Here is a 27,419-nt window from a genome sequence, read left to right as displayed (position 1 = left end):
GGTTGTTTACGTATAGGCTACCTAAGACTATCTTAAAAAAAAAACTTTCAATAACTGTTAACTACCTTTTACAGCCTTTATACAGGTTACATGTTAGTCTAAAACTGAAAAAAGTGCATCAAAGTGCCTGAAATATAATTTTTTAAAAAAATTGCAATTACACATGACATGGCAAAAACAAAGCCCTTTCCCTGGGTTCATCTGCCCCCCCATCCCCTCAGGGGGGGCCACCCCATTGTTTGAGAAGGACTGTGTTACACTTGCGTTATGAGCAGGAACTTTAAAACATACTTTCAGCAACACCTTAAGACCTTGAACGAACTAACTAAGATCAAAACAGCAACTCCTTTAGCCAACACACGTCAAACTTTAGCCCTTCAGGGGGATAGGGGCTTAAGCAACAAATATCTAAACAAAAATGGTGCAGCAAAACATGTAGACAAATAATAGTAATAAAATAGTAAATTCTTTATCCTCTGAGAAGAAGTAACAACTTCACTGCAGAAAAAAACATCTGTGAATAGGTGAACCTCGGTTCCAATGTCGTTTAGGCAAAGAGAGTCAAAATCACCGATACACTTTCAGTCATTTATTGAAAGGGACAATATTTTCAAAAGACATTTTTTTAGGGATTCAGCGAACAAATGGCAAAACATTGGCGTTTCAAATGCTACGGTGGTAACGTGGACTTAATCCAGTTATCTTCATGCCTTCACAGTCCAATGCAATACAACAATCAGCATTTAAAAATGGGAACGGTCTAGCTAAGCTTCGATCACGATGAAAAAAATCTCAGCTTTGAATCCGCACGGCGGGACGGAAGTGAGGTGTCCTTTACATGAGACCGGCATGAAAGCCAGACGACGGGAAGCCGAGCGGTAGGTGACTTTGGATAGGCGATGACTCAGACAGTCCGCGCCCACAGCGTCTAATCGTACGCTTGGACACACACGTCGTTCCTATTCTCTTGTTTTCTTCAGCTCATACAAATGGGGCCCGCTCTAACGTCCTTTGCATGGAAATGAGCCCAAAATGGGTTTCCACCTGAACATAATCCAAGTCTATACCTCCAACTTTTTAAATTGGATTTTTTTTTTTTAATTGGATTCATTAGACACCACATAAATTATGTGTTGTGTCTACTGATCAAAGAGTAGAGTGCTCGCAGCAAAATTTTGGCCTGTGTTGGTCAAATGATAACATTTTGTCCTTTAAAGAAAAGACAAAATTTGCAAAATGAGATACAAAATGAATTTACAGCATTACCAGAAACAAACAAGTTGCACAAATTGATGAGCAGGCCCTCGCGCTTCCCTTTTCATGGAATACAAATACAATTGACAAAATTTGAAACCACTGTGAAATTATTCCATTGGAACATTAACATTATGGGAGAAAACAAACTAAAATGTAGAATAAATAGTCAAAGAGTTTTCAAAATAAGATGTTTAAAAACAAACACTTTTTAAAAACTCTAAAATGCAAAATGCATTGTATTAAAAAGTTAAATACAACTGAACTGTACTTAGGTCGTGATTTTTTTGGGTACCACCAGAGGGAGCTCCCGTACTACTAGTAGTAGTAGTACTACCACATTTTGAGATTAGTCTAGTGCAGTGGTGCTGAAATTAGGATACATGAAAGCACCTAAGTGGGTACATCAGATCTTAACAGGTATCAGCTAATCTAACCTAATGTCGTGAACAGTATATTTTTCTTTTCAAATTGAGAGCAAACCAACTAGAAGATGATGCAAAATGCATGGTATTAAAAAGTTAAATACAATTGAACTGTACTTAGGCCGTTGTAGTTCAAAACTTTGTGTTTTCATTTTATTACAAAAAAAACTGATATGCCTTGACATATCATATACTGTATATACACAGGTTTTCTCCTGGAATTCCCGAATAAAATATGCACCTGATAAAAGTTTAGGAGCCACTGATTTCGAAAGCTTCTTCATAAAAGATTTACAAGCTAAGCACAGTTCAGTTACACTGAATGTTTAATTTTAAAAAATGATTAGTATGATTTTTAAATAATAATCTTTGATGTCCTTTTATTACATTTGAATTGAAAACGCCCGGGATGCTTTTCTTCAAGCTGTTCAGGCTGGTCAAAAACACCAGGCGAATTTCTCATTAATATTTGAAATAACTAAGCCTTGCTCTGATTGGATTGCTTTTTTCATTAATTCGATATGGAGAATGACCGCGGGATTAGTGTGCACACCGAATGAGTATTCAAGCCACACGTTAGACCATTCACATGGAACCAAAACATTCAAAATACATTTTAGAGCTTCTTTTTTACGTGACTATATTAGTCGTTTTCCCCCCAAAAAGTTGCACTTTCTTCTTTTTTGCTCTTATGTCTACACAATTTTGTTGATTTGATTCTCTATCATTTATTTTTCCAGATATTACATTTGTTCTCGTTTTCAGCAAACAAAAGCATGTGTTCAGCTAGTAATCCATCAGAACTGAACCGCTCCCTTAAGACAAATGTTTTTTTTTTTTTGTTTGTGTGTGCTTGAAATTTTAAACGAAATGTAACAAAGCCTGATGACTGGAGGGGGTCATTACTAAAAACAAATCCTATCATTCTTTAAACCTTCCATAATCTCGTGCGGGAATGAAACAAAGCAAAGAGGGGTAAGAGGGGAGCGGGTTGCCCAATTACAATTAGGCAAGAGTCTAGTTTGTTACCTGTTAAGACTTACAGTGAGGACACTTGGCAAAAATGTTTTTTTTTTTTTCTCATGGTCCACTTCATCCATTCAGCGCACAAAAAAGACAAGGGGAGGTGAGGATCAACGTCGACGAGGCTCAGATCTCCTCGATGGAGTGTGCGGGCACCAGGCCTCGTTTCTTTCCGCTGCTCAGTTTCACGAAGGTGTCGCCATCCTCACGCTTTCCCACGCAGATCTGAAAAAAGGCAATTTATTAGGTACAACTAATATGTCAGAGAGCTAGCGTGTGATTGACTAATTAATAAGATACATACGATTTTTTTTTCTCTTTTATGGGCATTTTTATAAAGAAACCACCACACCTGAGGAGAAACAACCTATCAAGGACAGAAGGCTTGTTTAATGTATTGCTAATCATTGTACAGTGGACCCCTGGTTTACAATGTCCCTGCCTTACGTTTTTTTTTCACTTTACGACGTGGACTGTGGCATTTTTTCGTCCCCTCTTTACGACATTTTTTTTTCTCCTTACGGCATCAAAAACATCAACTTCTCTCGTGCGGGAATAATTGAAACATGGCGGTCAGTGTGCGTGCGTGACTGCGAGTTGCACTGCGATCATACGTCACTACATGCGTCACTGCATGCATCACTACAGTGCTGGTCTGCTATTGGACGGCGTCACGGCTCCCTCAAATACTGGTCTGCTATTGGTCGGCGTCACGAAGAGGGCGACATGCTTAAGACTTGATCTCGTGTGAGTGCTTACACTATCGTATTTATTGTGCATTTTAGTGCTTAATTCAAATTTACTCAAAAATAATCTCTAAGATAATCGATTTATCACCTCTTTATTACAATTCTATCCTGCAAAAGAAAACTTCCATCTGACCGTTTACAGTATTTGCAAACTCTTCCAAGAAAGACAATACAGTAACAGACCAGCATTTTTCTACTGTCATTCGACTGTGCGGGTGCAGCTCAGGACACCGCAGTTCACAATGTCGTCACTCGGTTGCCGTGGTTACGATGACACGTGGGGTGGGTCATAAACATAAAGTGATGCCTATGGATTTGGTACCTGCGCTTCCTTGACCACCATGTGTCCTTTTTCCCGGCTGCCGGCGGATGTTCCCTGGATGACGCGCCACACTCGCTCGCCGGGACGCACCCGCTGCACAAAGTTGGCCGGGAAAAAGCCCACCCTGTCGCCGCTCTTGCCCTGGGGGAGGCCAAAACAACAGCTCTGAGTCATTCCATACTGTGGGTAAAAATAATTAAAAAAAAAAAAAAAGTTTTTTTTTTTTTTTTTTTTTTTTAATGGGTGCCACACGGCGAGGTTGCTGTCTGCTTCAAGGCAAAAATTCAGCAATTGGAGCATTTTGTTAGCATTCAGAACATTTTCCCTCCCTCTAGGATGCATTCATTTGCATAATGTAAATCAATAACCAGCAGCTGGTGGTCGCATGCGACTGGTGTCCATAATAAGAGTGGCACTTCATTATTTTTTGAAAAGAAAAACATTTTCTCTAGCTGAGCTGTTTTAAGTTGCAATAATAGTGTTCAACACTAGATGGCAGAAGGCAAGTCAACATTGTTGAGGTCAGCCAAGCAAATTTTAGCAAAAAGATTCTCGTAGTCTCCTTACAATTTCAAAAATGATTACAAAAGTGGTCAGTGACACAGTGTGTAAACCGGATTTGAAGATTGGATCTACAAAAAAAACGTGTCCTTTCCGATGTCATAGTTTAACAAACGCCTCAACCTTTCTTCCAGAGATGTTTCAAATCATAAATTGAACAAAGCTTTTTATCTGAATTCAACGCTGTTGCCTTGGCAACGCACCGCTTACTAAATGTTCTTGAACGGGTGGCCAACGAAGGCTACAACCTTGCATATATTTTGATGTTTCCCTCCTCCAGCAGAGCTGATTCAAATGTGGAAGCCTGATAAATATCTTGATCATATGAATAAGGTGCGTCAGAAGACGGAATATCAAAACCATGGATCGGGTTTGGACACGCCCTGATCTTGAATTCGGCGGTCTAAATGTTTGACAAAACACGAATTTTGCATGAATCAGACCTTGCAAAAAAATAATATTGCCGAGTGTTATTAAAAACTCAATTTGCAAATTGGAGAGAAAAAAAAGAAAATTGGAGAAAAGACCACAGATGAGGGTCTAAAAATAAAAATGCAGACTTTGCACACACATCAGGCCTGATGGAAAAAAAAACAACTTTTTTTTCCAAAATGTTCCAGCATGCCAGTAGCCCAAAATAGTTAATTTTTACTTTTGCTAACAACAACATTTTCATTCGTGTGTGTGTGTGTGCGTAGGCGACCGGAAAACTAGTGTCGATAATGACTCCTGACAAGCTGAAATTGTTTTCAATACATTTGCATAAACAGCTGAAACATTCTGTGCATCCAGATTTCACATAATTATTTTTTTCATCACATATGTGACAGCTTGTGAGGGGCGGAGTTTGCGCACATCATTAGCATGTGCTCACAACAATCACTGCTGATTGAAAATGCCGGAGTTGATAGAAGCCTTGATAGGCTACGTGCATCTCCGATGTACACACACATCACACTTTTTTTCCTTTTTTTTTTTCCCTCCACACTATTTTTAGGCTAATCTTCTGGGCAAATGATGCAATTTGCGCATGAGCAGGTGCACTTGATTTAAAAACGCCCAACGCACACGCACGAGCTTACACACATCGAAATATATCAAATATAATTTAGTCTCATCACCCACCTTCCACCACTCTTCGTTGGAGTCGTCTGTGACTTGCACCCGATCACCGGGGCTGGCAGCGATAAGGGCAAAGGAGGATAATAGAAGAAAAGTGAGGACGTCAGGGAGAAAGAAGTGGGATTTCTGATAGGCACATAAAAGCAGGACAAAAAAAGTCTAGTACAAAAAAAAGTTCTTGGCTTCGACAAAGGGGCTGAAATACTCCTGAGATTTTGTACAAAAGGTGAAGCACTGAATAATAGAAGTCTAATACTGGATTACCTGAAAAACATTTAAAGGACATGCAGTGAACCCCTGTTAAATGCAGCAGATTTCTTCCAAAAGGACCAGCTATTGTTAAAAATCAGTAACCTAGAGAGCTTGTATGAATGTTTTTTAAAGCTTTTATACACGTTTAAATGAATATTTTAAACACACTTTACATGATCGCGGTGAAAATTGTCCTATAATTCTTGATCCTTTGGCTATTTAGGTAAAAAATTGCCAGACATGACACAAAATGGTTCCAAATTGCAAAAAACAGGATTAATACATTTCTGTCCCTTCCATGTTAACAGTGATTAGCTTCGTTGCAGTGCTGAGTGAAATATGTTTTTGAAGCGCGCTCTAGCAGGGCTACAAAGCGGCTTACACGGAAGGCTGCAGCTGACCTGTTCTGCATGCCAATGAAACACTGCCTTAGTACAGCCTCATCTTACAACGTTTTTGAGATATGAGCCATTGCTTGGATGATTTTTGTCTTGTGTTGTGAGTGCTTCTATGGTGGCAGCAAATTTAACGCTCATAAACGGAAACATATGAAGACAGTTACACATACATAACTAAGCATGAGAGCGCCTGCTAGCTCAGTGCTAACGTCTGCTAGCTTAGTGCTATCACATGGAAAACACCAGAGACGAGGCTAACAAAACAACATCGAAACATTGCCACTTACGCCAGTGCTGCCTCAGTTTAAAAAGGTTTTTGAGATATGAGTCTTTGCTTGGCTAATTATTGTCTCGAGTTGTGAATGCTTTAATGGTGGCAACAAATTTATCAAGCAGAAGATTAAAAAAAAAAAAAAGGCATCATGCTGCTTATCGTCTCTCATTTTAAGTTAACTGTAAAAAGCTAACCATATGAATTAAGACAAATACAAATATTTAAAATAGATAACTTTGCCTTGAGAAGGTCTGCTAGCTCAATGCTAACATCTGCTAGCTTAAATGCTATCACATGGAAAACACCAGAGAAAAGGCTAACAAAACAAGACTGATATTTCAGTAGCTATAAATTTAACATTTATTTATTTAACGTGTTTTAAAAATGATCTTCTTGTTTCATTCTAAAAAATGTCTTGTGTGTAATCAATCATAGTGCACAAACATGCTTAATTCTTAATATTCTGCTCAATTGTGTTGTAATTACTGGTGTCACAATTAGCTGACCACTAATCGATCACTATTTTTGATGAATTGATAAAGTGTTGTGGGACTTTTTTTTTTAGATCATATAGTTTAAATTTCCCAAAGTTTCAGCCTCTCAACAGTAAATCTTGTCAATTTTTCCTGAGATTATGGTCCAAACACTTGTTGAATCTTTCTTATTTTATATTTGTGTTTTCTGCACTATCAATTTAACCTTTGTGCACTATTTTGAGATCATTTTCTTTCATATCATTGTCGCAGTATTTTAGCCAAGGGAGGGCACAGGCCTGGTAGTGTGATAACTGTAACTATGTGGGCAAGCCATTTTGAAATATGACGTGTCATCACCTACTGGGTGAAATTTCAGCTCCCAAGTGTCTTGTTTTCTTTTGGATATGAATGTAAAGATGAAAGTGTTGGACAAAATACCGCACATGGGCTACGATATAAAAATATCCGTTCAATCGATTCAAGTTAACCAAAAGCAACAATACGACATGAATAAACATTCCACCATCATTTTCCGTCCTCCGTTTTACCTCTCTTAACACTCGTCTTTGTAGCAAGCTTTAAAAAAAGGATGAAAATTCATCCTGCCTAACAATTTAAACACACCCCCACACCTCAATATCTTTCACTCCGCTTCCATCCACTACGTGGGCACGGCGACGAGCTCGGAGTACGTAATTAGACGTCCCCGGAGGAGGCCTGAACGTGTCCTGTGAGGACGCGACGATGAAGTAGGCGGGAGACATTTATCAAAACAATAGCATGCGTGTTGACTCACTGTAGTTCCAGGTCGTTGTGTTCCTGAGGCAGAAAGCTGTAGAGCGCCACGTAAGTGTGCATGGAGTGCACCTCGATGCGTTTGGGGGGCACCTGGAAAGGCCAAGGAGGAAGTGAGCCACTACGCACATATTACAGGAACGTGCGCACGCACCTCAGCAGGCGTCTCAGCTTGACTGGCGCTCTCTTCCTCTTCCTTCTCGGCCTCACTGTCAGCGGCAACAGGGTCTGGAATGGAAAACGTCAACAAATGCCAGAAAATACTGACGTGTGTAGACACATTGATATAAATAGACATATATATGCATGCAGACAAACTGGAACAATAACATGTGGTATAGTCCATGTATTGCACGTAGACACACAAATTTTGGGCTGAACAATTCATTGGTTTTAAATCCAAACTAGAGGAATACAAATTTTAAACTGCAAAGCCTGCTATTTGGTAGAAAACAAATCCCTGCTTTTAAATAAGTTCCATTCGTAAAGGGGACGTCAACTCAATAAATTTCATTGCAATAATTTGTTACGTACAACCCCACCAGTCTAAACAAGGCATTCTGATTAATACTGAGTTTATGGAATATGAATTAAGCACCAAAATATTCTAGTTTTTTTGTTGTTTTTTTTGCCTGAAAATGACACCATTTTCCAGGGTTCAAGTATCAACCAATCAGGGCTCAGCTTGCAAACATCACCTAACCTAACTCTGAAAACAGGGGAGCTGTGATTGATTGTTACCAAAGCCCAGATGAACTGTAATGTTCTTTTTCGGCCACCAGGTGGATTTTTTTTTTTGGGGGGGGGGCTTAATTCATATTCCATAAATGTAACAATAATAAGAAAAATGAGTCCACTGAAGGCACATAGAACATATTATTGTTAACAAAACTTTTGGGTTGACTTCCCGTTTAAGCCATGCTCACATGTTTACATAGTTTTATGATGCATGAAAATTTTAAGTGATAAAGCCTGAAAACATGAAGCGATAAAGCCTGAAACATTTCTGTATAATAAATCTGATACTGTTTTTTTTATTGTAATGCAAATTATTTTATAGTTTGTTTTTCTACCCAGGGAAGGAAAGCCTTGAAAAATATAATTGCATTAAATAATAATTTAAATTGACTAAATTGAGCCAAATATTACCAATATTTTTTAGAGTGTAGTGGGATAGGGTAACACTAGGTTTATAAAGTGCAATTGCTGTAAATATATGTTGGATATGTGGCTTTAAGGAGTATGACGCAAGACTGGAGAAGCTGGAATCGTGTTGTAAACACACACTGTGTAAATATATGAATGTAAACACTTCGAGCATTTGTAAATGTATGCGTGTATACAAGAGACAAACAAATTGCACTGATAATACCTCCTATCTCCTGAGGGATGTCTTCCTCCATGCTGCACTGTCTCCCCTGCCTCTCCTCACCCGCCTCACCCTTTGATCAACAACAGCAAAGACTACATGGTAATTCAGACCTTTGATGGCACAATATGCAAAGTTGCAGAGGCTCAGGACTCATTGGCGTATCGTGATTTGATTTTGAGCCAGGGAGATGCCACCAAATCATAATTATACAATACAGGACACATACATTTCCTTTTACAACAATACTTAACCTTATTTCCCATTTTATATGAAACAGTGAATAAAACAGGGAGGTAAAAATTCTTACAAGCAACATGCACATCACCGTGGATATTCAAGAGAATAAAAGCAAGCCCTTTCTTTGTGTTTGGTGCCCCAAATGTAGGAAAATTACATGTGCCTCCTACGCAATTGGACTCACAAACAGTTTGGCAACAGTGTAAAAACTAGGGCAAAACAGTGTAAATCTTTGTAAATTCTTCATATTTTCTTGTGTTCATATCTGTAAGTTATATATTTGTTGCACATTAAGTTAAGTGTGATTCAGATTTCCCACATTGTGACTGGTCAGTGAATGCCTCGCTAGTGTGACCGTGCTTGAAGCAGTTTGATCTTTTCTTAGCGACACGGCTTGAGTCCCTATTGCAATAAATACTCGAAGTTGCGGACCATCCGTGTTCCACCAAGTTTATGATTGTGTGTGTATAGACCAAAAAACACAATTAACTCTTTCAGTGCCATGGATGAGAGTTCTCATCTTTTAAAAAAGGAATGACAATAACAAATAATAAAACTGATCTAATTCATTTTTTATGGAAGGTAGCTGACACCCTTGACTAATGCTTACTTAATATAAGCCTAATCAGCACTCGCTGCTAATAGCCAACTGACTTACACCCTCGAGATCGTCCCGTTATGGTAATTATTGTAAGTACGAATATGGCCGATGTAAAAGTGTGCGTCAAAACTCGGCTTATGTGGCTGGTTAACGTTGTCGGTACTGTAGTTACCGTTTATAGCACGCACTCACACTTTGGCTGTTATTTTTGAGAAAAAAAAAACACGTCTTATATTTGGGGAATTACAGTTTTTTTTCTTAAAAGCTGACGCATTGCATACGTGATGGTGATGATACGCACGCGTTGCTACAGAAAGAGGATGTGGTATACAATAAAGAAAAACCACAAACCTTAGTATTTTATCGTCCAGTAAATTACAAATTAAATTGTAAATATGGTTAAGTATTGTTGTAAAATGTGTGTATTTGTACTGCTTTAATGCCTTGGCCATTTGTGTCTCACTTGCTTGAATCCGAAAATGCATTTTTCATCTGTGTGAAAGCTTCTCTGCATTTGATGGGTTATAATTTGTGACATTTCTTCTAAAGACGAAAGTGGGATGCCTTAGGGGGTGTACGGCTGCCATGAAACTTTATCTCGATCACACAGAATACACGAGCATTTCTCGTACCAAACTGCGCGTGGGCGACTCCGACATGCTGCCGAAACTGGAGCGGCTCATCTGCGCAAGTGACGTCCCGTAGCGCAAAGCGGCGTACACCGGGTCCACACGTGCCCGCACCGCTTCTGAGAAAAAAAAAAAAAACATACACACACAAAATATGCCTGGGAATATTGCGCCTGTATGTCGACATGGGGAAAGAATAGGGTAGGGAGTCTAAATTTAGCTGGAGTGACCCAGTTTAGTGAGAGAAAAGCCAAAAGTTAAGGAGACATCAAAACATGCTGACAAATCATCACGCTTTCATTTAGGCGCACGTTTTAGTCATTGGCACACACCATGAAAGACTCCCTGCTGGTGAAACAGATTTTTTATTTATTTATTTATTTTTGAATATAAAAATGTGTTCTTGTCCCCTCGCAGGAATTTTTAACTCAACAAGCAAATTTAGCAACCAGTCAAAAATTAGCATTCGCATGAGCAATTTTGCAATGAGGCAAGTAACAACACACCGCCTCAGCAGTTCCAACAGATGCTAAAGTGGTTATAATAAATTGTAGTCATTAATAATGTCAAACGCACATTTTTCTTGGACAATGGTTTCCCAACTTGTTCTTTCTTTTCCATGTGGGACAGAAAGTAATGGTACTAACTTATTAATTGCACAATTTTCCTTAGGTAATTGCAATTAGTCAATGACTATTTTATGCATGGTTTATAACACATGTGTAAAATCTTAGCATACAAATAACCAAATGAAAAGTAGATAAGTGTTTTTTGTTTTTTTTTCCCCCAATGAATCGCTGAGCAACTTTTTTTTAAAGTAAAACTACAAGAACGTCCATCTTGGTCTTTCTTTAAGTTTGGTTACAAAGTTAGCTGAGGTCAACTGGAACAGGAAGTAAATACAACTGAGGTAACTGAGTTAATTATTTTTAAAGCTTTATAAAGGTTAAATTGATGTCTAAAGCTAATGCTTCAACTTTAATTTTATTTGCCTATTAAATACCATATTCACTGCATTTGAACAGCTATTCTTTAAGTTTGGTTTCAAAGTTAGCTGAGGTCAGCTGGCACAGGAAGTAAATAGAACTGAGGTACCTGAGTTAATTATTTTTAAAGCTTTATAAAGGTTAAATTAATGTCTAAAGCTAATACTTCAACTTTAATTTTATTTGCCTATTAAATACCATATTCACCGCATTTGAACAGCTATTCTTTAAGTTGTTTTTATCATGAATAATTTTATTCATTAGCTCCCAAGGCGCAATAATCTGTTCCCACAAATTCTGCCTAGCAACAAGTAGCCAAACATAATGAGGACTGAATCGAAAACACACAAAAGTGTGACATTAATATGACCTTTAACGTATTCTTTTCTTCTCTCATTTCATTGTCTTCTTGTGACGCTGTAGGTTAATTTTGGCTCTTATTTTCAGAGACTAAAAGGAAGTGACAGCACGAGGTGCTAAAGCCTGATTCGGAGCGACATATCAAGCCACGCGTTGACCTATCGTACAATACGGTGGCCTGTTTAAGGACAAGTCAGCTGCTCTTAATGTAATGCTGTACTGATATATGGTATTTGTAGCCAGTTTATTTCAGTTTGTCTTGATGAGAAAGGCTTTATCTTACACTGATGCGGAGCTTCTTTATTTTTTCCAAAGCCCCCTCTATGAAAGAGAAGATATTTTGCGTGCCCCCACTTGCCGAAGTGACAATAATTAAGATCATTATCTATAAAAAAAAAAATCGATCCCATAAATTGTACTCTTTTTAACAAGAACAAAAAAGCAACATAAATCAACTTTCAGCAAATTTATCTTTAGTTTTTACAAAATTTACCGGTATACAGGTAACAGGTTTGTCTGAAATCGAATATTAGTGCATCACACACTCACCTTGACTAGGCTGGACTTCCTTGACGACGGCTAGCTGTTCGGTGACGAGCATGGGTGAGCTGAAGTTTCGCTTGAAGGCGCCTGACTAACGGAGGAGAGAGAACACAGAGCGTAATGATTTTTATTCAGCTTCCATTAGTCCCATCTTCAAGGCCCCACGCCGCCATTACGGGAGGCTTCAACCGAGTCATTTGAAGAGACTCTATCGAATGGAAAACACACTGGCGCCAAGGAACATCTCACTCGGCTGTGGCGGCGACTTTCAACATGTAGCTTTGTAACACCAGGCTGTCATTTCACACTGAATTAAGCAAATAAGTGCCGTCGCCTCGGCTTGCAAATGAGCCACTCTGTCACATTATGTGGAGAGAACGCACTCGTGAGGTAATCAGCGTTTTTGCTTTTGTTGCCGCCGAGACGTTTGAGCTTTCGTACCTGCGTGTCCGTCGCCCTTCTTGTTCTACTCAATATAGGCCTCGCTGTAAAAAGCGCTGCATGCTAATATGCCAAGCATGCACTTGATAGAAAGCCAATTTTGCTATAAAATGGTGAATTAAGAAAAATTAAGTGATTAAGTACAATAACGTAATCAATCACTTTAAATACTTAAGCAATTGATTACCCGAGGTAGTAAAGTCTTTCAGTAATTGAGGACTAAAGAAATCAATAACTTCATCGACTAAAACGACTTAAGGTAATTAAGTACTAAGGTCATCAATTAATTTAGGTAATAGTACTAAAGTAATTGAGTACGTTAGGTACTAAAAGACTTGGTATAGTGTGTATATGCCAAAAGACTGCAATTAGTTAACTGACTATAGCTTTCAGTATTTGCTAGCCCAGTGGTTCTCAAGCTTTTTTCAGTGATGTACCCCCTGTGAAATACTTTTTTAGTCAAGTACCTCTTAACCAGTGCAAAGAAATTTGAGTTATTAAAAAAAAAAAATTGACTGAAAACATGCCATCAGTGTCTCATTTGTTTTGGTCCACAATTTAAAAAAAAAAAAAAAAATCAACCTAAAGTGTCCTCTTTTTGCACCTTGAAGAAATCTGCAAAAAAAAATAACTTTATTATTAATACATATTTTTCCACAAAAAATCTATATATAAAGTGTCAGACCTGTTCTAAAAAAAATAGAAATAATTATTTGTCCACAGAAAAATATTCAACATAATAAAACGTTTTCTATTATTATATCTGTCCCAAAAAATAATCAACATAAAGTGTCAGACCTATTCTCAAAACGGAATAAATATAAATATATATTTGTCCACAAAAAAGAAAAAAATATTGAAAGTAGTGTCCTCTTTAGGGATCATAGTAGAGATGTGTTAAATCATTAACTTGACAGGTAACAAGTTGGATCGAACCATTCTAGTATGGGGGAGAATCTGCATTGTGAACTTAGATTTTCCTGAAACAAATAATTCAATAATTATTTTAAAGGATTTGTGCATGTTTGTTTGATTTCTTTAAAATCTCGAGTACCTCCTGAAGTTCCTTCAAGTATCCCTAGGGGTACTAGCACCTCCATTTGAGAATGTTCTAGCCGGTGCACACAGCTTCATAACTTGCCACTCAATTAAAACAGCTGGAGACATCAACATTTTTACATGACCATCTCTATTGGAGTAATATTTCTGTGTGTAAACATGAATGGACCCAGATGTTGGTTCAGTCTGCTTGCTTCTTTAACTGAATACCATAGCAATGCTGTTAGCTGCAACAGGCATTGGCTCCTAACAGTCAACCGACTTCTGCCCTCTGTAACAATAGTTATTGTAAGTAAGAATATGGCCTATAAAAAAAAATGCACTTGTTTTCCACCAAAATGCTTCCCTGGACCGTATTTCAGAAATCCCTCATATAATTAATACCATATGCTGTGCGAGAGTGTGTTTTTTCGCACCTTCCCGTGACAAGGCTGCTGCGAGAGTTCCGAAGTGCACCACAGGTGAGCTGCCAGCTTGCATGTTTTACATCGCAAAGCCTGTTTGGAGTTTCCTATGCGGGAGAGTGAGACAGAAATAATTGATTGGTCACGGTTCCATCAGAGTGTTAAAAGTACACCGACCGCTACGATACTCGCAATTTTTAATGATTCACACGGGCTTTTTATTCCCGATCCGATCCCGGTTGTGTTGTAATTATATATGAGCGAATCTTTGACTTCTCTGACGTGTTGATTAAAGCTGCACGGGGTAGGAGGTGGGTGTAGAGGGCTCCAGGGGAGCCGGGTGATCTATCACATAATAATAATGAAGACACAATGCATGCTGGGAAAAAAAATTAGAATGCAAGCAAGGAGGAGCTGATTGTGGTAGGGAATCCATCAATGTGATGGGAAGTAGCAAAAAGACCAGCAGAAGACACAAAATAATTGCACGTACTCACATTGTGTTAAAGTCAAAATGATAAACACAGAGAGAGAGAAATATTTGATTTTACGCAATTATGCCTATAAAGGAACCGAATGTCCCTATGGAACCACTGAACTGTGTGTGAATGTAATGAAAATATGGTAAGAGCTGCGGCCTACAGTATGCAAACAAGGCGATTTACTTCCTGGTTAGAAATATCAAGACCATAAAACTCATATTTAAGAAGGAATTACATTGGCAATGTGCCAAAAGTAGTTTATATGCATATATTTAACTGTAGAAAGTGGAAAAAATATCATAATGTAGGCCCTTTAAATACATTGAGAATCATGTCAACTTTAGAGGGACTTTAAACATATTTATTTTTAAAGATTTATTATTGAATAGGATATCTTTCAAATAAATTACGCTACATTTCCAGATATGGTGCAATCCATAGGATTTCTGAAATTGCCTATTATTTCTAAAAAGTTCTCTTTTAACTGACTGTGAAAATGTGATGGTTCCAATGTGGATTGTTTCTGAAAATGCCTACTTTAACTGACTATAAAAATGTAAAGGTTCCAATGCGGATGATTCCTGGATCTCCCCACTGTAATCGACAATAAAAATGTAAAGGTTCCAACTCCTATTATTTCTGAAATTGCCTTCTTCAACTGACTGAAAAAATAAAAAGGTTCCAATCCGGATTATTTCTGAAATTTCCTTCTTTAACAGACTATAAAATTGTCTATAAAATAGTAACGTAAAGGTTCCAATGCCAATTATTTTCTGAGCCCACTACTTTAATCGACAATAAAAATGTAAAGGTTGCAATTCACATCATTTCTGAAATTGCCTACTTTGAACAACTATAAAAATGTAAAGGTTCCAATCCGGACTATTTCTGAAATTCTCTACTTGAACTGACTATAAAAATGTTCTACCCGCTTTAAATCAATGGAGTGTCAAAATGGAATGTGAAAATAAACTAATAGGAATTAAAAAGGTGGTCTCACCTAGGATCATATTCTTGCAGAGCTGGCAGTTAGTCGGCTTGCGAAAAACGTGATTGTGGAAGCAATGTGTAATCTGGGGGGGCTGGGGGGGCTTGGGAGTCAGCAACGGGGACAGTCTGAGCGAGGGCGAATGGGAAGCGATGGACGGGTTGGGGCTGACCGACGGCGAAAGCGACGGTGAGAGTCGCGAGCCCACGATGGGCGAGCCGCCCGGCATCGGGTCCAGGGGGGGCGGCGAGGGCGACGAGGAGGGCGTGGGCTCCGTGATGAACTCCGGCGGGAGGCGGGCGTCGCTGTAGGATCGCTGGAAGAAGTTCTCAACGCTTTTACTGCGCATGAACGACAGCGAGCGCTTCAGTCTCTGCAACTAAACAAACACACGCAGATGATCAGGCCAAAGCCTGATTGCACCCGCAGAAAAAAAAAAAAAAAAAAAAAAGCAATAATGCTGCACATTTTAAAAGCAAAATCTAATGGGCCTTCAGGGAGGGAACCGAAAGAATTTTACGGTTTCATTCTGCCGTGATACGATCACCACGGGGGGAAAAAAAAAAAGAACATTAGTCCCAAATAAAATAACATCTTGAAAAAAAAACAGCACACTCAGCTACAAACTGTAGACAAAAGTATTGGGACGCAGGGATTGGATGAGGCATCCGCTTTTAAAGGCGCTCATCCTTATTATGGTCGTGGATAAAGATAAGAATTTTGTGATATCGATTCCATTATCAATGGAACTAACTGATTCTCATGGTTAAGGGTATATAATAATACAATGGACTTGACTGCTCGAACTCTTTAATATTAGCATATCCAGTATGCACTTATTAGTTATAATGTATCCTCCATAAGAAAAACGGCATGCAGAAGTATCTCAAGAGACCGAAATGCTTAATGTATTTTTTTTGTTTTTTAGAAAAAGTGCCTTAAGAAACTGAACGCACTTTTGGTAGGTTCGGTGTTTATTAGTGTCACTAAATACGTTATTCATTGATTCTTGAACAATAATATATTATATATATATGTGTGTGTGTGTGTGTGTGATTGGATGAGATTGTGGAAGAAGAAGATACTTGACACACTTCTAAAGTCCTCCCAGGGGAGCGGAAGCTGACAGTTTTAAAAATGATAGACATTTTCCTGCATTTTTACTTTCGTCCACATACTATCTCAGTGTCAGAACAGATAAGCTCCTCGGTTGAGGGGGAGGGGGCAGAAGCCATTGTGATCCAACAGGCCTTATCATTTATCACCAGCCTGTCCCAGGCTTGTAATCTGATGGGGCGCGTTGTGAAGTAGCATCAAAATGCCTGATATGTCACGCGTATTGACAAAAAGCGGGCTGGATTGCCACGCGGGGTCTCGGATGATGGATTTCGTAAACTCACTCACTCGAGAGAGGCCCCGACAGGTCACATCGATCCGACAAGATAAGCGGCTCATGGGCATGCTTCCGGCCATTTGGTAATGATGCTACTTTACAAGAATATTAAATGTCCAAACATTTTTTTTTAAATCCTGAATTGCAGGTGAATACTTAAGTTGTTGACATTATAAAGAAATAGTGATATAATTATTTAATGAAAAAAAAAAAACTCAACAATGATGTGAATGATGCTTTATGGCGTGAAATGACATCCATTTCACAGTTGTGCATTTACAAGAGATAATAACGTGAATTTCATGTGGTGTAAATTTGAAGGCGTTTCCAAACTTTTGACCAATTGCTTATCAAATCATTTGACATGTTAAAACTTCAAGTAATCGATATCATCAACAAAATGATTCTGATTTTCGTCATCCGTGAAAATTGTTTGATATTTTTCGATGATCTAAACGGTTGTTTAGTTCTTTTTAGCACCAAGTATTACAAACTAAACAACAATAACTGATAAATAATTTCGAAAGGAGAAAAATAGTTTTGTAATACAGCTTGAGGAGAAATAATTGATTCATCGATGGAACAAAACATAAAATAATCAATTCTAAAAATATTCAATAGTGACAGTCCAACAGCAGACACAACTGGTCAAGCACCAAACATAATTACATGCTGTTTAGTGCTCAATGGACAAAATGTGGCAGCTTTATCACGATTCATTTTACGTCAATGCAAATGAGGCTGTGGAGTGGTCACACATGAATTAAAAACGCATCATTTCTCCACCAAAAAGACTTCATTATATGCCAACAAGCAATTATGGTTATACACAAGAAATATAATGGGGTTTTTCCCCTCATGAACACCTTTCCAAATATAATACAATGTCTTCATTTTCATCTCCATTTAATCTTCCTTCATTTCCTGACATGTTCAACATTTCAGAGGGAATTTGTTTTTCATGACAAGCCCCACCATTTTTTTTTTCAAATTTTGTATATCATATCCACATTTTTGACCGATTCAAATGGTCACTTTAACCCTTGTGTGGTATTTTGTCCAATCCTTTGATCTTCATAGCAAAGGCATTTCACATTGAACGCATCAGCATTGAAAGAAGACACTTGGGAGCTGAGAAAACTTTTGGGTTCACTTCCCCTTTAAAGCATCATGTTTGCGTCCGTCAATTAGGTCAAATGACTGCAGAACTAGAGCGCGCCTCTCAATTACAATTAATCGAATCGTCAAGCGAGCTGGAGAGAGAAGAGCCTTGTTCTGGGTTTCTGTTTCCCCATCAGCTCCATCACAGGAGGTCATCTCACATGAACATTGTGTAGAAAAGCTCAGATGAAATACATTAGGTGCTTCATGTTGGCTACCGAGTGCCCCCTTGGACCGCCACGCGAGGTGCACTATGCTGTCAATCAATACGCACGTCATCCACCCGACAAAAGACCCCGCAGACCTGTAAAAGCCGATTATTCTCATACGTGCGCAGCCGATCAATACGTCATACAGAAGATATAATTCAATGTTAAAGCTCCAGTGTGCAGCTCTCGGCCAGAAATATGAGATGAGATAGAGAGGATCGCGCCAGGCGAGTCGTCACACTGCGGCCGCATGCAATGATGAAAACTAAAATGGTTGGCAATTTAGTGTCATTCATCTGTCTAGGATACGCCGTTCAAATTCGGTAGCAATTGGACAAAAGAGGTGCCTGTGTGAAGGACGGCTTGAAATGGCACAAAAAATGGCTGTATCAAAAGAAAATGGCAGATTTGCAATATGTTTTTTGTGCTGTGGCTTCTTGAGATTATTTATTGTGTCAATTTATGATAGACGCATACACATTTCATGTCAATACACTACAAAATGTCAATTTTGAGAATGTAAAAAAAGGGTTAATTAAAAATATATGCTTATATTTTGTCTAAAAAGGAAAAATATCTTGTCACAAAAACATCGTAAGAATAGCTATATCAAGACATTAAATCTAGCATTTTCTCATGAAGTCTTTGCTCATACCATCTACTTATTTTTCCCTTCATAGCAAGAGGAAAAGATGATTTTGAAATATTCAACTTAATAGCAATTTTTCTTACTCTGAAATGACATCACAAATAAAATAACAGCGATAACAACCACGATAACAGCCAATCACAGCCCATCTGTTTTTTAAAATTTGGTCATGCGATTATTGCAAGTTGAGCTGCGATTGGTCGTTATCTGAGCTACGATGATGTCATTTTCAGGTGACAGCAGGAGAGAAAATGGCCGTCCACTGAGATGGATAAACAACAGGATAGTAGTTTAGACATATTGATGATTTTGGGTTGACGTCCCCTTTAATGATTGACAAAAAAAAGTTACATAACTGTTACTACGCTAGAGCTGTACTATATCATGAGTCAGGTAAATTCAAACCATTCTGACCACATCAATCATGGAAATGTGACTTGAATCGAACTCTAATAGGAGATTATTTTGGAGCTAAGTCACACATTATAAAGGACAAATCCATATGATATCCATATTGAACGATATGATACAGTCTATCGATCCCCCAGTCTACGGTTCTTTTATTTTGTTAGCAACATTTCAGTGCTGGCTTTTTTTTCCCCCTGATATGATGATTATTATCATCGTAAAACCAAAACACGGCGATAGTATCATACCGTAAGCCTATTCTTCCCCTTCGTGTTCCACTACAAGGACCTGGAAAAAAAAAAATCTTCAAAGGAGCTCAAGGAACACGAGCGTGGTGTAATTTTGGGATACAATCTTTCACGCTCTAACTAGGCCGCCTCATCTCAAACGGCTTTGCGGTCTCAAGGAGGTTTGTGCTCATTTCCATGATAACACACCGCAGCCATCTCAAATCAAACACTTTCTTGCCAAGCCTTGTTTTACGGCATACAGCACCTCTGATGATAAAGTTTCGTTTTTAATGTTAGTTTACCGTCGATCAATACACATTCGTATGTATCCCTCTTGAGATATTGTGCTCTTTCTGTACTCACTGGTGATGGATATGATTAGAAATAGAGTATTTTTTTTTTCAGGTCCAATACAGATTATTAAGAGTCAATGAGGCTGATAAGCATAATTTGGAGCCAAAATTCATTTTCAGTAAAAGTCAAAATTATTTTAAAAAATTAAAACTCTAAATCTTTGTTGAAATGTACTGAAACATGTTATTAATTTATTCTTTTATTTTTTTACACATTTTTAAAATAGATAAGACAATGTACAACTTTGTTGTAAAATTCTAACGGAAAAAAAAATGAAGGGGCTCTCAGGGTTCCTGTTTAGTTCTCCACAATGTTCCCAAAGTCAACAGAAAATATGGTCAAAATATTAATATAAGTATATATAATAATAAGTACTATGCCCGACCAACAATTGGTCTATATAGCTCAGAGTGAAATGCACAGTCAAGGGGTCTAAAAATACGCTATGCATACAATACAAAAATGGCCAAAAAAGTCACAGATGTCTAAATTTTCTTCTTGGTGTGGCGGGGGCCAAAAAGGGTGCTCATGGCCCTCCTTGTTTCTAGATAAGATTACCATGGTATCATAACTTGTTTTAATCTTTCATATTGAAATGCCACTAATATTTTCAACATCAAATGTATCATTATTATTATATACCTCTAAATATTATCAAAGAAAAACAAGAATAAACTTCCGATAATATATGTACCATATTGGGGGGTTGGCTCCCTCCAAAATTTATTATCATAATTTCATTTTATTTAACCTGTTTAACCAGGAAGAGATCCATTGAGATTTACATCTCTTTTGCAAGGATGTCCTGGAGAAGAGTTTCCAGAAAGCAACACTTAAACAATGAGATCCAAATTTGATTTAAGTTCAGAAGGTGAGAAAGAGGGAAGTAGTTATAAGAAAGAAATAAAAGAAAGAAAATAATAAAGAAATAATAATAATGCCAATAATAATGCTATCAATTAATTACTAGAACAGTTAGTGACAAGTAGTTTGGAGATAGCATGTTTAGTTTCCTCCTTAACTCAGACTTTATAGTGGGAAACCCCAAAAGGCAGCCAACTATTCGATTTGAGATTTGCATGATAGAAGGATGATAGTCGTGTGAGAGAGTATAAGATACAGTGGTGGGTTCTCAAGACTGATTTTGTTATTGTTCTAAAGGCTGAGCTTGAGATCCAAAATAGAACAAAGTAAAAAGAAATCTATTCATCCATTTTCTTAAGCACTTTTTGGAAAAAAAAAGAATCTGCAAAAGTTGATCTGCATGGGTCCACTTGCAAATTCACGAATCGCCATTCAGGAAGTCACCTGCTCATAAAATTGTGCATATTAGAGTGACATTTGCTTGTGGGTAGCCTAAGCAATAATCATGCTGTCTAATCAGCATCTTGATATTCCACACCTGTGATGTGGATGGAGCGTAGATACGGCAGAAATATTTGGAGAAACTAGAGAAAAAGCTCAGGATTAACCACCTGGGTCAAAATTATCTCAACAAAGGAGATCTCACTAGCACAGATTTAGAAAGATTTGTAAACAACGTGAGAAAAAAGTCATTTTTGGTGCTATTTATTATTCCTAATCTTTGGTAAATTCGTGGTGCCTAAACTCAACTTTTTTAATTTCTCGAGCTATTTGTCCCCGACCACTGAGGATGCGATAAACAAGATCAAGCACTCAGGGCACACCGGTCGGAGACGAGCAGAGGGCTATAAACGGCAGCGTGAGTCGCTCCCATTGTATTCCAACAATGAACTAAAATAACAACAATGAGCGATCGCTCGCCCGCGTCTGCCAGCCTTGGCAACGCACCCGGACAGGAGAGAAGAGAGAAAAGCCAGTCGGGTTAATCCTCCGCCTCCTCTTGACATCTGATAGTCATCTTCACAAAAAGAAAAAAAAGTGTCAACTGCGCCTCGGGTGGATGTTGGCGAGCGATTGTGATGGCGCCGACATTCCCAGTCATCTTAGGCTAATTAAACACAGTGCATATGTTATAGAATGATTTGATGAAAGCCTGTCAAGATACTTACGTACTCTATAGTCAAATCATTTGAAATATGCCAGAAATGTTAATTGCAGTAATTTGCACAAAGTCCTTCTTTTGTAAAGTAATTGTGTCGAGAAAGTATATAGAAGTGATACATCTCAACTGAGAGACAAGCTTTGTTTGTTGAGGGAGGAGCTAGAAATCTCAGTTTAACCACGATTCTTATTAAAAGTTTACGCAAGTATTTCTTGCATGTATTTTTTTATGAACTTAACAAGAAATTATTGTTTTATGACTGAAGGACAGTCAATTTGAATATTATAGGAAAGTTGTTATAACACGTTGAAACAGTTGGGTTTAAAATAACCCAAATAAGGGTTAAAAAGGAGAGTCAGTCCTACTTTCTGGGCTGTGTAAGTTGAGTTGAACAAAATAAGCTCAAAAATTGACCTTGTTTTGCAGGACAACCTCAAATATGGGATTGTTTTGGATAAAACAATCAAAAAAGTTGGGTCAACTTGACCCAAATATTGGCTCAGTCTAGTTTTGACCCAAAATTGGATCATTTTTAACCAGGCGATTTTTAGATTTAAAAAGCTTAAAAAGTCAAGCAATTTTTTTGATTATAAGTCAAAACAAGAACTTTGCCATCCTACCACAAGGGGACAATGTTTCCCACATGTTTGCATGACAAAAAGGTCTGCTTTCTCACCCTAATATGTTATTTACCAGTGTGAAAAGGCGTTGAGTTTCTCACCTGATTCCTAATATATACCATGCTAGCTGTCATTTAAGACCCATTTTGAAAAATCCGATCGGCAAAAAACTGGAATAAAAATTTGGTTTGAAATGACCGAAAATGACATTTTGACTGTTAATTTATTCAAATTTGCTTAAAAGTAAATAATGTCCTCGGTTCTAAGTAGGGTTTTTCTTTCATTGGTTTACACTTAGCAAGTAAATTAGCTGTGTTGCCCTGGGTGCCAAGTTTTTGGCATGTCTTGGGTGAAATTTTTTTAATTATTTACTTTATTTATTTATTTATTTTTGTACATTATTATTATTTGTAAGAATCAAGCCTTGTTTATATACTTCTTGTTATTTTTTTTTAAAGGGCAATAAATAGGCATGTTTGGACAAACATGATGAAAAATCGTGATTAATAATAGTTTCATGATTGACCAAAATAATCGTGATTATTATTTTTGGCTATAATCGTGCAGCCCTAGCTGTAGGTTTCAATAACCAGCTCCATTTTTAAAGATACTTTGAAACAGGGCACAATGATTGGTTGCTTGCAGAGTAGAGTAATTGAGCTGCCTCTTTAAAGTTAACTGAGGGGCAAATCTTTTTTTTTTTTTTTCTCCTTCTTAGGACTAGTTATTACATTTTAGTAGTTATCTGATTTCAGATAAGCGTTTTAAGATTCTTGTAGTATTTATTCCAAATGACCCCCAAAAAAATACACATATAACAAAAAATGTAGTAAAATAGGAAATCGTATGCATGTTGACCATTACAAAAAAAAAGGAATTGCTTACTCTTTGCTTGTTTGTGTAGTATTTAAATGGAGTCTACTGCACATGAGCACAAATGTCCGTGTGTCAGTAAGAAGGGAGCCAAAAGACTAAAACAAGAAAAACTATTGGATATGGATCACTGGAAGCACCCGCATAAGGGCCTTCGTCCATCCATCGTGAGATCAAACCGGAGGCCAGTGATGACTATGAGGACGAACGCTCGTGATGCGGACCAGTGAGTCGTGTGAGTGCTTTGTCAGTGAATATCAGCGCACAGCAGCAGATGGTGAGCAACAAAGCTGGATGGAGTCTCTTGGAACGAACGAGACACTTGAGCTAATCACGACCACTGCACTGATAGTTTGCTATCCACACACTGCATATATATTGGCATGATCTGTCTTTTAATCGTTTTTATATCACTCACATACCAACAATCAGACCATTATCTTAAGCGATTATGTAGTATAGAAAGGATCTGACCCCCCCACCACCTTCCCCATTGACACTTTCAATTATTGCCAGATAAATCCTGATTATCGGATGTCTCCAAAAGATTATCCTGAAAGATTATCCGGTGGCGTGGGGGTTGTTAAGAATAACTTTCCATCCTGATATGCTTCAACCATTGTTGAAAATCACAAAAGGTCAATCTGTTCAATACATAAAGCCTTTGAGAACATAAATCAAACAATTCTATCCACACACACACCAATAATCTGGATTTATTGAAGGATTTTTATATCCAATCTATCAAAACCAGCAAAGGCCTGACTCTTGGATTTCTGTATCTGATTATCCCGAGGGAAATAGGTTGTATTAAGAATGATCCCCTCTCCCTTCCAGGATATCAACTCAGGATATCAATATATAAAATTATATCGTCACAGATTATTCCGCGATGTGATGGGTGTGAAGCATGAGTTTGCAGATGTGCTTGGAAACATGTTGATAGTCACAAAAGTTCAACCTGTTCAAAACGTAAGACTATAATTCTTCTAGACCATAAACTGATCATAAATCTTTACACATGAAAACACCAATAATCAATTCTCATTGAAATCTCATTTTTTTCATCCTTCTGATCCAAGTCAGCGAAGCCCATACTTGTGTTTCTGTAATACACTATCCTGAGGGTGTGGATTTTGTTAAGAATGACCCAATTCTACTTCTAATGAAAATATATAGCTATGTCCACAAGATTATCATCATTGATCATCTTGTGGTGTGGTGCATGTTGAGTAAATTTCAATTTCTAATCGACTTTCTCAAATTTAAAATTGCTGATTCGTGTTTTTGATTGGATAACAATAACAAGTATGCATCAATCAGTTTGTGCAAATCTTCTACTAACACTGGTTGCAGTATGTGAGTGTATGTGTGAGTAATGACGCCAGATCTCATTTATAAATGTACTACCCTGATCTGTGATGTCACCAGTGACCTCTTACATAATTGAGGAACAGGTGGAAGAACACAGAACAGGTGAAACACACACACACACACACACACACAAACTCAACCTTAAACCACGAGCATTCATTCTTGCTTGAAGTGTGTAAATGACACTTGTGCTAAGTTTGGGCACATAAACGTTTTCTCGCCTGTGAAAAATGTACAATCAAAATATAACTTGCCTTCCTTTAGTAAATTTAAGGAATAGATTCTGTGTGTGCGTGTGCGTTGGTTTACCTTGGACGGCAGAGGCTGGCTGGTCAGATGGAGCTGAGATTCGTTCTCCATCTCATTGATCTCTGTCATGGCCAACTTGATTGAAGCAATACCAAAAAAAAGTCACACATGAATATGAAATTAAAAAAAAAAACACTTTCAAATCCACGTTGAGGTTGTCTAAGTGTGACACACGCGGAAATATCACGCCGCGCGTGGACGACACGTCGAGTTTCGCATTGCGCGTACCCCACCCCAAAAAGCTGCAAAACGTCACTTATGTGGCCCGGGAAATCTCAAATAACTGCAGTAAGTGTCTCGTATTGTGCCGTGGTTAGAGGTGTGCCTTTTTGATCAGCACGTACGGCTCGCGTAAAAATCAGTGAGAGTGCACGCGAGCCACGCCTATTCGTGCGTGCGAGCACCGCGATTGGCGGGGGGCTTTTACAACCGCGCCACGAAACACTAGCACACACGCACGCACGCAGCTCCAAAGAGACCCATACGCTTCTCACTCACATTCAAATGGTGTCCTCCTGCTTATTTTAAAAGACCTGTACATTAATCATCACAGAAACATTCGGCTGCAACATCTAAAAAAAGAGAGCCCTCGCATATTTGTGGTTCGGCACCCTTGTATTCGCATACTTTAATGAACTTGCAGCAATGAACGAAACTTCTTGAGATATGAGTGACTCAACTTATGACTTCGTAGAACTACCAGCCTTCACTGAGCAGCTTTGCTTTGACTTGCGAGCACAACAGCGAGATGCAAGCATTGCATGCAAACGGGTGAGCGCAACTCAAGTCGCCCCACGATAAACGGTAAACCAATATAAACTCTTTGCCGTAAAAACCGCCCATGATTGAAAGACAATATCACAATAGTCACAGGCAACACCATTACAGCATACGGAGTCAAAAAGTGCAGTGGTGACTATTATACTGCCCCCCAGTGGCCATAGCAAATACAACAGAAGCAGTACAATTTAAGGAGTTTGATCACTATGCACAAACAATCTGTTGGTTGCATTCAATTATGTTGATTATTTTGTCAATTTAGTAACCTTTTGGAGTTAACAGTCTAAAAAAATCCATGTGCTGAACTGACTGAAACACAATCTGACACATTTAGAGCACTCCTATAGGCAATGAAAACATTAGGTGACAGTCTTTTTGACAAAAGTTTTAAAGAGTTCATCATTTTAGAAAATAGTGCGATTTACAGGTTAAGTATTGATCTACGTAAGTCAGCACTTCACGTGTTGAACGCATCTGCCACAAGGCTAAAATGACGATTGGTGCCTCGTTCTAAAATATGCTGTTTGGCTGCACAATACTGGGGTGTGTTATTATTGATCAGACTCATCCCTCCTCCTTTAGAAAGACGCAGATGAAAGATTGAAGCAATAAGGGGGTGGACACATGCTGTATTGAGCCAATAAAAAGATACAAACATTAGCAGCATCTCTTCAGTCTTCATAGAGGGAAGATTTGTTGTTGTCCTTGCTCATCTCTTCACAAACTACAAAAAAATTCTGGAACTAAAAATAAAGTAAAAAAACTGGCACAATTGGGAATAAGAAGGTCATCATGTTCCTAATTTTGTATGACGATAAAAAAAGGTTACAAAGTAATTTTAAAAAATGCTATGGATACATATGGATCAAACTGGGACTACACTACAACTATAATTACTGCACGTTATGTTTTATAGTTATATAATTATGTTCTAAAGGGGAAGAAAGATATTCGAAAAACTGTTTTGTAAGGCCATTAAGTGTCATGTCGTGTTGTGATTGAAAATTACATTGCCCCCTACTGACCTGGAATGTATTTGAAAGGGGCATTTTTTTCCCAGGCGATGCCTTATAAGGGTGTCCTTAAAAGCGCTGCAGGTAAGATACTCAGTTAAACGGGTGCTGTCAAAAACAACGGTAAACAAGCGCCTCGTGAGCTATGATCAGATCCTGCTGTGTGCCGGAGAAAAAGGGAAAGACGCAAAACAGCCGTGAGAATTGCTGCAGGGGAAAAAGACATATTTTGAATTCTCCTTGCAGCTTTTCATCTTTGCACATGTT

General features: G+C 38.1%; 1 protein-coding gene across 2 annotated transcripts; it reads right to left on the bottom strand.

Moving 5' to 3' along the window:
* Positions 1–574: 574 nt before the first annotated feature.
* On the bottom strand, positions 575–25,677 carry LOC148410523 (SH3 and cysteine-rich domain-containing protein 2-like). 2 transcript variants are annotated; one of them, XM_088438080.1, is made up of 11 exons: positions 25,360–25,677; positions 15,766–16,132; positions 14,296–14,390; positions 12,386–12,470; positions 10,494–10,609; positions 9,024–9,093; positions 7,806–7,879; positions 7,653–7,744; positions 5,460–5,511; positions 3,774–3,914; positions 575–2,927 (listed from the first exon to the last, which is right to left on the bottom strand). In XM_088438080.1, exons 1-11 carry the CDS (start codon positions 25,426–25,428, stop codon positions 2,829–2,831), a joined length of 1,260 nt encoding a protein of 419 aa, XP_088294206.1. In that variant the 5' UTR covers positions 25,429–25,677; the 3' UTR covers positions 575–2,828. The 2 variants fall into 2 exon arrangements, with proteins under 2 accessions (XP_088294206.1, XP_088294207.1); XM_088438081.1 differs by having other exon boundaries at positions 15,766–16,166; positions 25,360–25,451.
* Positions 25,678–27,419: the final 1,742 nt, after the last annotated feature.

Source organism: Hippichthys cyanospilos, chromosome 16 (assembly GCF_059441005.1).
Source record: "Hippichthys cyanospilos isolate Australia breed blue-spotted pipefish chromosome 16, RoL_Hcya_1.0, whole genome shotgun sequence".
Taxonomy (NCBI): domain Eukaryota; kingdom Metazoa; phylum Chordata; class Actinopteri; order Syngnathiformes; family Syngnathidae; genus Hippichthys; species Hippichthys cyanospilos.
Note: the sequence above shows the minus strand (reverse complement) of the source record. Positions and strands in the feature narration are given on the sequence as shown.